The sequence below is a fragment of the Corvus moneduloides genome, chromosome 3, assembly GCF_009650955.1.
Source record: "Corvus moneduloides isolate bCorMon1 chromosome 3, bCorMon1.pri, whole genome shotgun sequence".
Lineage (NCBI taxonomy): Eukaryota > Metazoa > Chordata > Aves > Passeriformes > Corvidae > Corvus > Corvus moneduloides.
In genome coordinates, this window is record NC_045478.1 from 97,568,769 (window position 1) to 97,582,017 (window position 13,249).

A 13,249-nucleotide genomic window follows, 5' to 3' on the forward strand; every position below is an offset into this window, starting at 1 on the left:
GAGACTCCCTCTGATAAAAACAGGATTGAGTTCAGGGCTTGCATGAAGGACATTTGTTCAATTGTACAGGAGCAGAATCATATTTGCACGCTTGAATCTTTCCAAAACTCATCAGTGCAATGTATATTAAACATGACTTTCTCTGAAACAGTTCTTGCTGATCACTTTGTAGCTCTGGGCTCTAAACAAGCTGGAACAAGGCTTCTAGTCCTCAGACAAAAAGCAGCAGCAAGTGACAACAACCTGGGTAGCATAAGACACCTGCTGCATATGTATCCAAGGCCAGTGGGGGCTGAATTTGGCAATTTCTTTGTTTGGTGTTTGTGGGAGCCACAGCACAGTTTTATCTCCCCACACTCACTGGCCTGGCACCTTATTCACATCCCTGCCTCCCAGTGAGCTCCTGCTGCCCCACAGAACTGCAAAATCATTGCCTTTCCTTGCAGCAGAGACCACAGAGATACACTCCATATGTACTTCTGCCTTCCCTCTCTAAACTTCAGAAAACCAAATGCTATTTGCTCCCAGCCTGCCTCTCTAGGGGGCTCCCATAACACCATTTTCTTTAAAAGTAAACGGGATGCCTCAACCACTGAGCAAATTTCTGAGCTACAGAAATTCAAGTGCTCATGCATCAGGCATGATATGGCAAAAGGAATGACAAATAAGACTACAAATATTGCTACTAAGTCCCATTTGCTTCTAATACTGTAACCTGAGATAGGAGCTGCTCTAAACTTCCTATGAATTTCCCTGTGCCAGAATAAATACTTTTTTAGTATATTAATTAACTTCAATATTTCAACTACAGATAGGCTGACATGATGGCATAGCCACTGGTTAGCCATAGGCAAGGTTAACAGGAATTATTTTTTTCTTGGTTCCATGGAAGTGCCTGTTCACACCTCCCAGAAGCATAAAAATGAAAAAAAACCCCATTTCAGACCCTGTGGTTTGGTAACGTGGGGTCCACGTGCTTAGCTCTGTAGTGGCAGCCCCTGTGAGCTGTCTGTAGGCTTCTGCTCCCCTGACAGCTGGCAAAGAGAAGCCTCACCAAAAAAGAAGCTGCATCAGCTGAACCTTCAAAAACTACTTCACTTCTAGATGCTACTGGTGGCTCCCACAGCTCAGCACAACACACTCCCCAAGCTGTATTAAAACACTTAGAGCAGCCAGAACAGGTGACTCCGTTGCTGCTTCCTCTCCACAGCATCCAGGACCTACCTGTCCAAGTCGTCTGGTTAGTTAAGACAAAAGCTTTGCACTGGGAGTAGCTGTCACAGATCTCGATGGCTTCGTTGACATCGAACACAGAGAGGAGGCAGCCCTTGTGGTGGTAAGATGGCCAGCATCTGTAGTTCTCATCAGGAATAAAGGCTTCAGGCACCCGTCTGTACTCTGCAAATCAGAGCAAAGCAATGGTTTGAAAGCTCCAGTAAACTGGTTGTTTTTAACAGGCAAGGTTTATTAGAACAGCTTAGGAGCAGGATATATGATGGAAAAGCTGACGGGTTAGACTGTACCAGCCCTGGTTTACTCTCTAACGTGTTTATAGCTCTGCACCTTACTTTCCTTTTCCTTTCCTCCTTTCTTCTTCTCACCTTTTTCTGCAGAAAGCGTCTGTAAATAAACAGTCTGTGCACAAAACCCCTTCCCCTTCCCCACTGCGGAGGCAAGGCTTTGGTTTTATTAGGAGTTTTACAGGAAGAATGTCCCATTGAATAAACAGCATCCACTTGAATGAACTGACTCACTGTCCTACTTCTCAACAGTGAGCAGGATTGTCGGGGTGAGACCTGACCAGGCGTTCCCAGCCCTCCCTCTCCCTCAGAAGAGCATGCTATTTTTCTCCGGCTCCTTTAGAGAAGGAAGAAAAGACAGGCTTTTAATTAAGCAAACTTTTTTTGCTTGCTAAGATTAGGACAAAAGAGGAGTCGCTTGATGGGCCTCTGAAGAGAAGGGGGGGAAAAAAGTAGCGGGAGGGTGTCAGCGTGGTCCTCGCCCAGCGCCCCCGCGCTGCCCCGCCGACTGCTCCTCTCCCTTGGCTGCCGTTCAGTCTCACTTGCCTTTATGAGCTGCCTCTTGTTCTCTGTTCACAGCTCCTCTCACTTTCCCAGCCACTAACGGGGGTTTCTCTAATGAATGCATCAGCAAATTCAACTGATCATTTATAAACATTTCTATTTAGCCTCCAGACGCACAAATTAATGGTTCCCTCCTGTCTCTCCTCCCCACGTCCTATTCAAAAAACTAAATACATTCTATATTTCTTCTAATTGTATCTATTATGGAAACCAGAGCTGCCTGTCCTGACTCACAGCCTATTCTTAAGTCACTTTGGTTCAGGCATTTTCTGCCTGGCTCTGCTGATTCAGCCTGCTAATATTTCAAACAGCACATTGTAGGAACACCACCAAGTCAAAGGCAAGCGTGTCTGCTACTCCAAACTGTCAGTATTTCAACTGGGAAAAGAAATGCACGTTCACAAGTGCTGGTTCTCAGCACACAGTCTGAAATAGTGGGAAACAAATGTAGTAAATGCATTCTATTTTAAGCCTTAGCTCATTAAAAGTTTCATAAGAAACATTCCCAAACAAGAAGCAAAATCAGAGCTGATCATGGCCCCAGTTAAATCAAAAGCAAAAAAGTTTTCTTAATTCAGGAAATGCAGATTCATGCACAAGAAGAAAAAAAAAATCAAAATGTAGTTCCGCATTATGACTGGTCATTTCTCCATCAAAAATATTTATGCATTTCTTCTGAATCAGTAGATCAGTAAAATGATGTGCACAAATTAAAAGCAAAAAAAAAAATCAATTCCCTGTAGTTAGCACCATATGTAATCATTCGTATCAGCATACATGCCATGATGACTGGATATAAAATGTGATTATCCACAGCTCCTCTTTGCACACTCACACTGCACTGTGCCAAGGCCCACGCCACAGAGGGCATTCACAGAAGGATGGTCCTTGCTGTGGCAGCAGGAGATGAAGCTTCTGCCTGATTCTCCACGTCAGCGTGTCCTGGCCCTTCTCGAGGGCACTCTGAGAGTCAGATGGGCTCTACGCTGGGGCTGGGAGGAAGCTGCAGCATCCCTCAGCACACCGTCACAGCACTGAGCCTCATGTCATGTCAAGTATTTTACTTCAAGCAAGGGAGAAGCCCAACTTGAAGACCCTTATTTTGAATTATCATCCAATATTTAAATTCCTCTGAGCACAGATGTGCTTCTTAATAGGCCTATAGCAGTTCCCTTCTCCTCAGCACTGCTCCCGGTACAGCTGTCAGGGGTTAGGCTCTCGGCTGCCATACGAAGACTTCAAAAGAGCAGCAGTGATTTACATGACCTGAGGCTCTGTCAGAGGTAGGAGATAAAGTTCTCCCTTTTCATCAACTTTTTCAAGGTGACCAAGCCTGGTAAATCATCTGGGCAGCTCAGACACATTAATCAACGGAGTTGGGCCAGCAGTAACTGCGATGGGAATGGCAAGGTCCTGGTTTGAGTATGCGAGTGAGGATGGAAACAGCCATGCCAGGGTGGTCTCACCAAGCAGAACAGCCCTATGGCTGTCCCTTCTCTCCTCGCTGCTCCCTGCCAGTTCCTACACGAGGGAAAGCCACAACCATCTCCAACGGGAGCAGGTAACAGGTACATGGCAGTGTGACACACAAGCAAAGAGCACTTTCCTTTGGCTGGGACATCACTGAGCACCACACAGGTGAAAACACTGCAGTCTAACTGAGAGCACACAGTCACATAGGCTCCACAGGGGCAGCTTCTGGCAGGGCCTCCAACTGGCACGGGCCACGGATACCTGCAGGCTGGGGAACTGATCCTACACTGCCCGCAGGGAGGGGAGTGGGATGCAGTGAGGGGGAAAAGCAGGAAGGCAGCTCCTCTTCCCCCTTGCATGGCAAGCAGCAGTGATGGCTGCCTGGGAGTGCCTTCCCTTAGGAGCATCCCAATGGGAAGGCAGCCACGAGGAGTAGGGAGAGGGACACGTGATGGCCCAGCACCCTGGTTCCTGCTCCCACACCAGCCAGGCACTCCTGCTTGCCCTGGGAAGCCAACATGGGATCTCCTCTTAAACTGTTACACTCAGAACTGCTCAGAAACTCATTGCAACACCAACCAAGTGGTGGTCTAAGCAAACTGCATTTCTTTTCAAAATTCACTCCATCTCCAGCAGAGCAAGGCAGCTGCCTTGCAAATTTGCATAGTAAAGGCACGTGTCCCTGGAATCTCTTGCTTGCATAGTGTCAATTTAGGGAGCTTGCACTTTAGCCCTTACTTATAAGAGTTGTGAAGAAATGCACTTCTCTCACATGAACTAGAAGGACCCTCCTGAAGGATGCTCCTCCACTGAGATGTGTCCCAGCAATGACATTAGGTCCAGCCCTCAGGAGAGCTGGGCTTCCCTTACACCTTTAAATGATCACCTTGAACACCACAGGGAAGTTACTCAATTAAGCAGTACCCCAATGGCTTAAAGACAGCTCCAGCTCAAGTTTTTGTCCTGCCAAGACCTGAAACGTGCTTAAATGGAGTCCTTGGAATTTGAAGGCTCACAGCAGTAAATCACATCATAAAAAGGTCAAAGTTCTGGTCCATTTCCAGACTAATGGTGTTTAAAACCAATAAATGCTTGCCTAATACTATAAATGCAGCCATAAATTTACACTTCTGCGTACATACACATAGCTTGACAGAGAGTACATAAAGTCTATCAAGGTAATGGCAAGGAATACATCAGAGAAATGCAAGGCATTCCTACTGGTATCAGCAGAAAAAGAATCCTTTCCTCCATCTACTAATTTTGTGAGGATTGAAGCAAATAAATGCAATGCTGAAAGCCTGATCTTGATGTCATTTACAATGCATTTACTCCAGTTTAGCACACAGGAGGTAATACAGGAGCTCACAATTACACAGATAAATCCTACTACAAAGTATTTTTTCTTGTAAACGTTTTGGAACTTCAAGATATCTTGCTATGCTGAATCCGGGCAATCCTCAGAAGTTGTGTTTTGTGATAGTTTTTCTATTTCTACAATATTTTTTGCAAGGTTGTTCTGATCAATCAAAACATGCTGCTTTGACCAGGTCAAAATCTTAGAAGCTCCTTAGCATGTTAGCCACATCCCCATGATGGCCACAGTGATCCCAAAACCAAGATCACTTACTTGTTGTGACAAGTAAGAGAGGCATCTTTAAAAGAAATCTGCAGCATCACTGAGCAGTGCAACAGCTATAAAAGAAAGCCAATGCTTTAAATTCTTATTCTAATTTTTTTTCCATCAAAAACCACCTGCATTGTCCCAAAGCCGAGTGCAATCTATAAACATACTCATTTTCACTGTACTAGACTGAATCATATAAAGAGCTGCACAAGTATATAATAAACTATGTGAAACCGCCTGTGGTTTCCCCCTTTTAGCCTGTCTGAATCACCCTAAATCTGACTTTAATCAGTCCTAATGACCGTTTCTTTCAGCCACAGCAGCCAGACTGCATTTTTACTACCAACTATAGCTACTTGTTGGAGATTTGCCCAGTTCTCTTATCACCTGCCAATACACTGTGGGTCAATGACAGAGAAGAAGCCACGTCCATCCTTGAGAGAAAAATCATGTTGCTCCTTTTTCTCCCTCCTTTTTTCCCCTAGTCTCAAGAGGAACACTGGCAGTCGACTCTGGAATTGCTTTTGCTTTGCTTGTGAGTAAGCAGAAAAAGCCTGATCTTGCCAATATCAGCAAGAAGTGGTACTGAGCAGTGTTTTTCTCTACAAACAGTCCCCTCCAATGCCCAGGGAGCTTTTGGAGAACAGTATTGGATCCAAAATAGACAATAATACACTGATGTTTTTAGTACGCTTCATTTTATGCTGAACTTTTCCTCATGTTCCAGTACCTCACATTCAAACATGCTTCTGACAACAGGCCCTGCAAAGCACCCTGCACAGTTTGCTACGGAAAGCGACTTTTTGGTATGCCTGAGGAAACGTGAGGGCAGGCCTATCCCGCAGGCCTCTACTTTCAATCAGTCCTGACACATCCCAACTGTTTGGAAAGACAGGCCGGCCTGGCAGGACACAGCTTTGCCATCAGAGCAGGAGATGGCCCTGCTCCTTTGGGGAGTGCTTCCATCCTCTGGCAGTTTCCTGCGCACGGGCTGGGAGCGAGGCGAGCCTTGTCTCTTTTTATGCACTTCCATTGTGCTGGCAGTAGAGCCATATTTAAATTGCTATGCAGGCTGTCACCAAAACACAAATAAATAATGAGAGGAACGACATGTTCCCTTACATTTTATTCCTGTTAACATGACACAGCTGGAGCATTTTTCCTGCCTCATGCCCCACATCCCAGGGAGCTGCTCCATACCCACAGCCACCTCTGTGGCACACACCAATTTACTGAAGGCAACAAGCCCAAAATCGTCCTACAGACACTTAAACATTGCATGTGGCCCACTCAGTCATAAAAACAATGATGCTGATGATGGACAAGCCAGAAGTTGCCTACAGTCACGTGTTGGGGCATTTAAGCCTGAAGACAGAAGCCCACAGGATTTATAAAAGACACTCAGTGACCTCTTTAGTGTGCTGGAAGGGAACTGAGGACCTCAGCAGAAAGCATTTTCCTGTGCACTGCCAAATTGGACAGGAAGAAGTTTAGCAATAGCAGAACACATTGCTCAGGGAACAGAACAAATGGTTTGCAGGGTGGTGGAGATAGGAGTGAGCAACAACCGCCTGGTTGTGGTCCCTGCACAGCTGCACAGACCCACTGCGCTGCCAGTGCCACACGGGTGCAAAGGAACCTGCTCCTGTATTCCTGCGTGCTGGGATTGCCTGGCTCCTGATGGGAGAGCCCTCCAAGCAAGGCAGGGTACAAAGGGAGACTTTCTGCTCTGTGCACCTCTCCCCCTGAGGGCTCTGGGAAAGGGACACCAAAGGCACATGTATAAAAATAATTTTTAAAAATATAAGATAAGATTTATTATAATATATTAAGATAGAGCAGGAATCTCGGCTGCAGTTTGTTCCTGATTTCAATAATCCTTGGGTGGATTTACAATTTCCTAAGCAGGTTGCTATAGTGACCCTGCAGAATATTTTTTTCAAAACATTGTTGTACTGTAAATATTTACATACAGCATAATCCTGCCAAATTGTCTTGAGACAAAGGAAAACACAACGTGTCTTTGCTTTATGTCCAGCCTTCCAGCTTTTTTAGCTTTGAGAATGTGCTTTCAGCTAACAACAGCAGCTAATTACAGCTTTCTGTGGGCTTGCACACCCCCAGACCTAATAATGGGTCATCTATTAGCTTTAATGAATAACAAAGCTATCCGATTTACGAGTGTTAGCTGATTTCACGCATTTCTAAGTGAATTCTGAGTTAACTGAAGGGCTGGGGCTTAGCTCAAGGGCCAGATACTCGGTACAAATCACTGTCACTTGATTAAAGTAATAAAAATGCTGATACTGGGGCATGACTTTACTGATGAACATCAGTAGGTTTTTTATAGTCTCCTTAATCTGGATAATTAATGGAATGATTTAATCATTTTTAGATAACATATGTCAGAAGAAATACATGGTTCCTATTTTAATTCACATTCCTCTGGGTTCCAGCAAGAGAGGCCAACAGCCAATAGAATATAAAGTATTTGTTCCTGGTGTTGTTTTAAACGCTGCAATGTTCCCATATCAACATGAACAGCAGTGTGATTTATGATTGCAGAACACATACACAGCTATCGAATGTCTCCCACGCCTCTACTCTAGGATACTAAACCAAAGTCCAGAGCATAATATAATTTACAGCACTATAAAATCTTTACAACTGAAGCACAGTGAAAGCTTAATATCCAAGACCTTCTGTAATATGACTATGTCATCTTGTTAAACTTTATTTATGGGAACACTAGGGCTGACAAGAACTTTCTTCGTGTCACTTCCCTCCTGCTTATCAATATCACCTTTCTCACTTCGTGGTGTTCATAGGAGGAGGTCTTCCTTTCAAAAACATAAGTTCACATAGATAACACACTGTCTCCTGAATGCTAATGTTTTAGTTATGGCCTTACATGACTTGCTCAAGACCATGATCTCGTCTTTCCTAGTATGAATTTACAATGCTCTATCCAAGATAGTACATAATTCCAAGCATTTAAGACCTAAGACAAATTCTGAAGCACCATTACCTGAACCTTCTGTAGTTTATTTTCAAAACCAAACTGAAAAAAACTTTACACTTCTTGGATCTGAATTTTCCTCCTGCTCTTTTAGGATTTCAAAATAGATCGTGCACCAGAAAGGACTTATTTTGTCACAAACCTTTAGATGCCAGGGTACTGGCATCACAAATTCTTGTAATTTCTATTTGTAAGAGCAAAAGTCCCAGGAGTGAATCACCTTGTGAGATTTCTATCTTCTGGAGCAAAATGGATAAAAACTTGTGCCATCTTGGCACACATTGGGATATGAATGCAAAGCTGGTTAACTCCAATCTGGCCTGAGAACCAAATGATCATCTCTAATTTTATCTCAACTTAGCACTGGATGAAAAACACTCTTGTTGAACTTTTTCTATGCTGAAGAGCAACACAGAAAACATTTTATAAAATCACACAATCTTAAAAATATTTTTTTGTCCAAACAGGACCAAAGCAGAACCTCAACTGACAGCTTGGGAAAATATCACGGTTGTTCCTTTCCATCCCTGTCTACCAAGACTTATACAAAATATTCAATCTGCTCAGCTGTTCAGCCTTGGTTTCGGTGGTCAGGATGCCACCTCAGCTGTAACATCCTGCCAGTGGAAGAGGCTGATTGCCTGGACACCACTCCCTTCCAGGACACCTGTCACCCTCTCCTGCAGCTTCACTGTAGCACAGGAGAATTCCTCATACCATTATCTCTGAATAAATTCTAATTAGTAATTTCTAATTCTGTTATTAGATTGGATTGAAAAATATTAAAAATTAATTCCAGCATGGTATTAATATCAAGTATCAGTCACATATCAGTTGAGGAAAGATTATGGTTGGAGTTAAAATGATACAAGTGGGTATGTAGGCATATTTTAACCCTCATGATATGACTTCGTATCTGTCTGGCAAGGAAAGGGAGTCTTAAAAGAGAAAGAAATTACAACACCTTTTCTGTTTGGTTAAAGTAGGCTTAGAACAAACAAGAAACAGGCCTGCACATCTTAAAGGCATGGCAGCTAAGTCTGAGAACACATGTCATCTAAGTGTAATTTCCAGTAAGATACCCAGTTCCTCAAGCTTGCCCCTGGTTGAGAACGTTTTCCTATCAAGTAACTCAGTATTACACTCATGGTATTTAATGCACATTATCCAATATGCTACACAAAGCATCTACAGATTTTCAACATCTTTGGTCACACTGTAAAGTGCCTAAGCCCATGAACAGTGCCCTGCAAATAAAAAAGGCTCCTTGCAGAGCAGGGTATTACTAACCATGAACATGGGCAGTGGATTCTGTGTTATATTATCTCGGAGTCTACACAATTAAATGAACACAAAGATGTGTAATTATTACAGTAGCTAAATATACACAGAGCTCTGCTCCATATCAGTGGAAACCTGCATTGTTATATTGACTACTGCTGTCCAAGGCTTCTTTCCTTGAGAGTCTTTATAAACATGACAGACCTCTAAAATTCAAAAACTTCACCTCGTCCTGATCTGGAATCAACCAGCATCATGGAGCAACCTCAGATCTCCTGGCACTTCTTCAACAAAGGACATGTTTGTACTATTGATTGTACTGCTGAAAATAATTTCGCTGTGTTGACAGGTATCACTCAGCACAGATTGTGATGAAAAGCTGAAAATTAGAAAGTTAAATGAACACCTGCAACAATTTTCCTGCCAATTCTACAACAAAATAAATATTGAATTATTCTGATGAGTGGGTCAAATTCATCCCTGGTATCATGGCTCTTTGAGGTTAACAGAGCTACAACCAGAATGAATTTGGCTCCTGTGTCTCTTTCACTGAGCAAATGCTTCACCGAACTTTTCAAACCCCCTGTGCCAACATTCATCTTCATTTAGAACCCATCTTTCCCTCTTTACTGAGCTTTTGCAGCAAAGCTATAATTTTCCCATCAACTTGCAGTCAATTATGTTGACAGTTTGACATGAACATTGTACATACATAAAAATAATTTGCAAAACAGCTTTTACAATTGTTGGACTTAACAGTCATTTCCAGCACACATAATATTCTTTGACGCGTACAATTCCACAGCTATCCTTCCAGGAAGAGCATGCACCACTTCATACCACAGCTTGAATAGCATACAAACACATTATGAAAAAGATACTATTATTCAGCCTTGTTTTCACCCTGTCCCTTTCTCTATTTTTTGTTCTATTGCTAGCAGAAGCTGAGGGACATACTATTTTCCCCTTGCAAAGGAAGTAAAAATTTTATTCTTCCAATCTACAAGTGCTTATGTTACAATAAATCCCTTTAAGTCCCAGGAAACCCATGGAGGTTTACAGTCTCATGACTGGATTCTCCCCAGTACATGTTCAGGCAGGTTCTGATACTACAACAGCAGTGTGTGGATGTGATGAAACACATTTTCCATCAGTCTGTCATGGAGAACTCCCTTTGGATTTCCTTAATCCTATTACAGCCTGCTCACACTTATGGATGTCCAGCTACATCACTTAATGAGGAGGGTTACAGGAGGCTCCCAGGAAGCAAAAAGCAGATAAAATACTATCACATGCACGATTTCAAGGACCACTGAGCCTTATTTTCTGCACATTTGCCCTTGCAAACCTCAAAACAATGACAAAGTCTCGGATTTTAAGTTTCAAGAAAGACAACTTTACCAGCTTTCGGCATCCGGGTTGTGTTCTGCAGGTACTCCCCACTCTTATACAGGCTCAAAACTCTCTCCAGCTGAGCAGCTGTCTCATCTATTCCCCAGTGAAGTTCTCCTTTAAAAGTAGAGCAAAAGAATGACTTAGATGAGGAGCATCCTGCACAGGGCAAAACGAGGTTTCATTTGAACGAAGCCCTGAGCATGGGAGCCCCGTGGTGCCCTGCTCCGTGGCAGGGTTGTGACATGGGCAGGAAATCCCTGAGTTCCTACAAGTCCAGTTTCACACCTGACATGACCCAGGCATTCCAGAGGCTGGCTTGTCCAGCTGGTAGCCCCAGGCCTGCAGGCAGAAAACACTGAGGAGAACTCCCCACAAGGGATCAAGGTCAGCCAATACAGGGAACTCCAAAGCTTTGCTTGCTCATTAGCTATAGCCCAGCATCAATCATTTCCCCCTTGGATGCACACTGGGGCAAGGCACTGAAAAACCCTCAAATCAGTTTTACAGCCACCTACTCTTGTCTCAAAGGCACTACCCTGGTAATCAGTAAAGATCTATGGAAATGTCATTTGTGCCTCTGGCTTCTCTGCCACTGGTATCATTGATAATGAGAAATTATCCTGGGTTTTACCATAAAAATTTCCCTTTTCAGGGACAGAAGTTCTTCCAGACCCCCCAAGAAATTGTGTTCTGATGCAGTTCACCTCAGTGCTGAGGTGTCAGGATGAAACAAATACCTCTATGAAGCCTAGATAAAATCTAAAATTGGGATTTTTCTGGTGTATGAGCCCATTCTTGCCTTCTTGATACGGGAGCAATTTTATCCTGGATAGAAAAACAATCTGGTTCTATTGCAGTGAGCACAAGAGCTGCACCCTCCCCTCCCAAACATGACAGTTACACTAAAAAAGCAAATACTTGGCATTGCCATGTTTATTGTGATTACCTGTTGCATTGACTATCTTATCCAGTAATGGTCGCAGTGAGGATGGAGCACTGTGTGGAAGAAGATAGGTAAAAAAAAACCTGCAATAGAAAAGCAACCAATATTGAATTTTTTTTTTTTCCAAGAGTTTACAAATATCTGGTAACTCCTGAACATCATAAGGAATAAAATTCCTATTGCTTATATGCCACTGACCTATTCAGGAAATATAATGGTATTCTATACTCAAATAAATACATAGCTGAGACTATTCACACAGCTGTCTGGCATACCCAGACCACGCTGCTACATACAAGGCTGCCTTGTACCTACACGTAAACGTTCCATTAATACAGCAATTTGCTGTGAAGCCCCATGGATTGTGACTATTTGCAAAGCTGTCTGTACTTCAACAAACTAAAAGGATGCCATCAACCCTGTAAGTCTTGGGCTTCATTATTTTTCAAACCTTGAAAGTTCGTAAATTAAATTTCTGCCCATTTCTAATAAATGAAATCACTATTTTCTTTACTATGCTTTTCTTAGACTTTCAAATTAATTGCCAGGAGCAAGCCACCTTCTATTGTTTTAATGGTTCTGGAATAGAGAATGTCCTCTCTGTTCCTATCATTTATCTATATTCAAGTTGCATTCTTGTAGGCATTCATTGATGGATGTAGAGACACAGAATGGGTGAAGTTGGAAAGCACCACTGGAAGTCAGCTAGTCCAGCCTCCCTGCTCAAGCAGGATCCCCTAGAACACTTTACTCAGGATTGTGTCCACACAGCTTCTGAATATCTACAGAGAAGGGGATTCCACAACTCCATTTTAATAAGTTTAATTGCAGAAGAAAAAACAATATGCCATTATCACCTCTTGAAGTACATTTAATTTTCATATTTCTCCTTTAGAGATCTATTACTCTGCTATACTACTACCTACTGCAACAAACTCAGCATCACAGAAACCTAAGATGGAGATGAGCAGGTCAGGATCTGACAATATAAACAGAACTATTGGACATAAATATTAGCTAATGAAAAGAACAGGAACACAACTGGGATATTCCCCTGCTTCTCATCTAACTTGCAAAGTAAATAATTTTTCATATACAGAGACCACATTGTCAAATGGAAACCCTAGGGACTCATGCTCAGGAGGGAGACCAGCAGATGCTTTACATAAGTGCAAATTAGAAAATTCAGTTACTGATACCAAAAATTGATCAAAGATGCAGGTATTATTGAGCTAACACTCTACTTACACAGTGAATATTTCTTTGAGAATGTAACTCCCTTCTTCATCCCCAATAAAAATAGTGTTTATGATTTTCCCAAGTGGGATAATCCACAGGTAGGTTTTCTTAAGGATGAGTATGGAACAGACAATATAAATACATACAGAAATCTGAAGAGTACCATAACATTGTAACAAATAATTTGT

The 13,249-nt window shown here is 42.7% G+C and overlaps 1 protein-coding gene across 1 annotated transcript in view; it reads right to left on the reverse strand.

Moving 5' to 3' along the window:
* PKDCC (protein kinase domain containing, cytoplasmic) overlaps positions 1–13,249 on the reverse strand; it is a 35,759-nt gene that overhangs the window by 1,577 nt on the left and 20,933 nt on the right. Inside the window, exons 4-6 of the mRNA XM_032102875.1 lie at positions 11,826–11,905; positions 10,886–10,993; positions 1,225–1,398 (exon numbers count right to left, since the gene is read on the reverse strand). Coding sequence (XP_031958766.1) covers positions 1,225–1,398; positions 10,886–10,993; positions 11,826–11,905 — 362 coding nt within the window. The remainder of the gene's footprint in view (positions 1–1,224; positions 1,399–10,885; positions 10,994–11,825; positions 11,906–13,249) is intronic.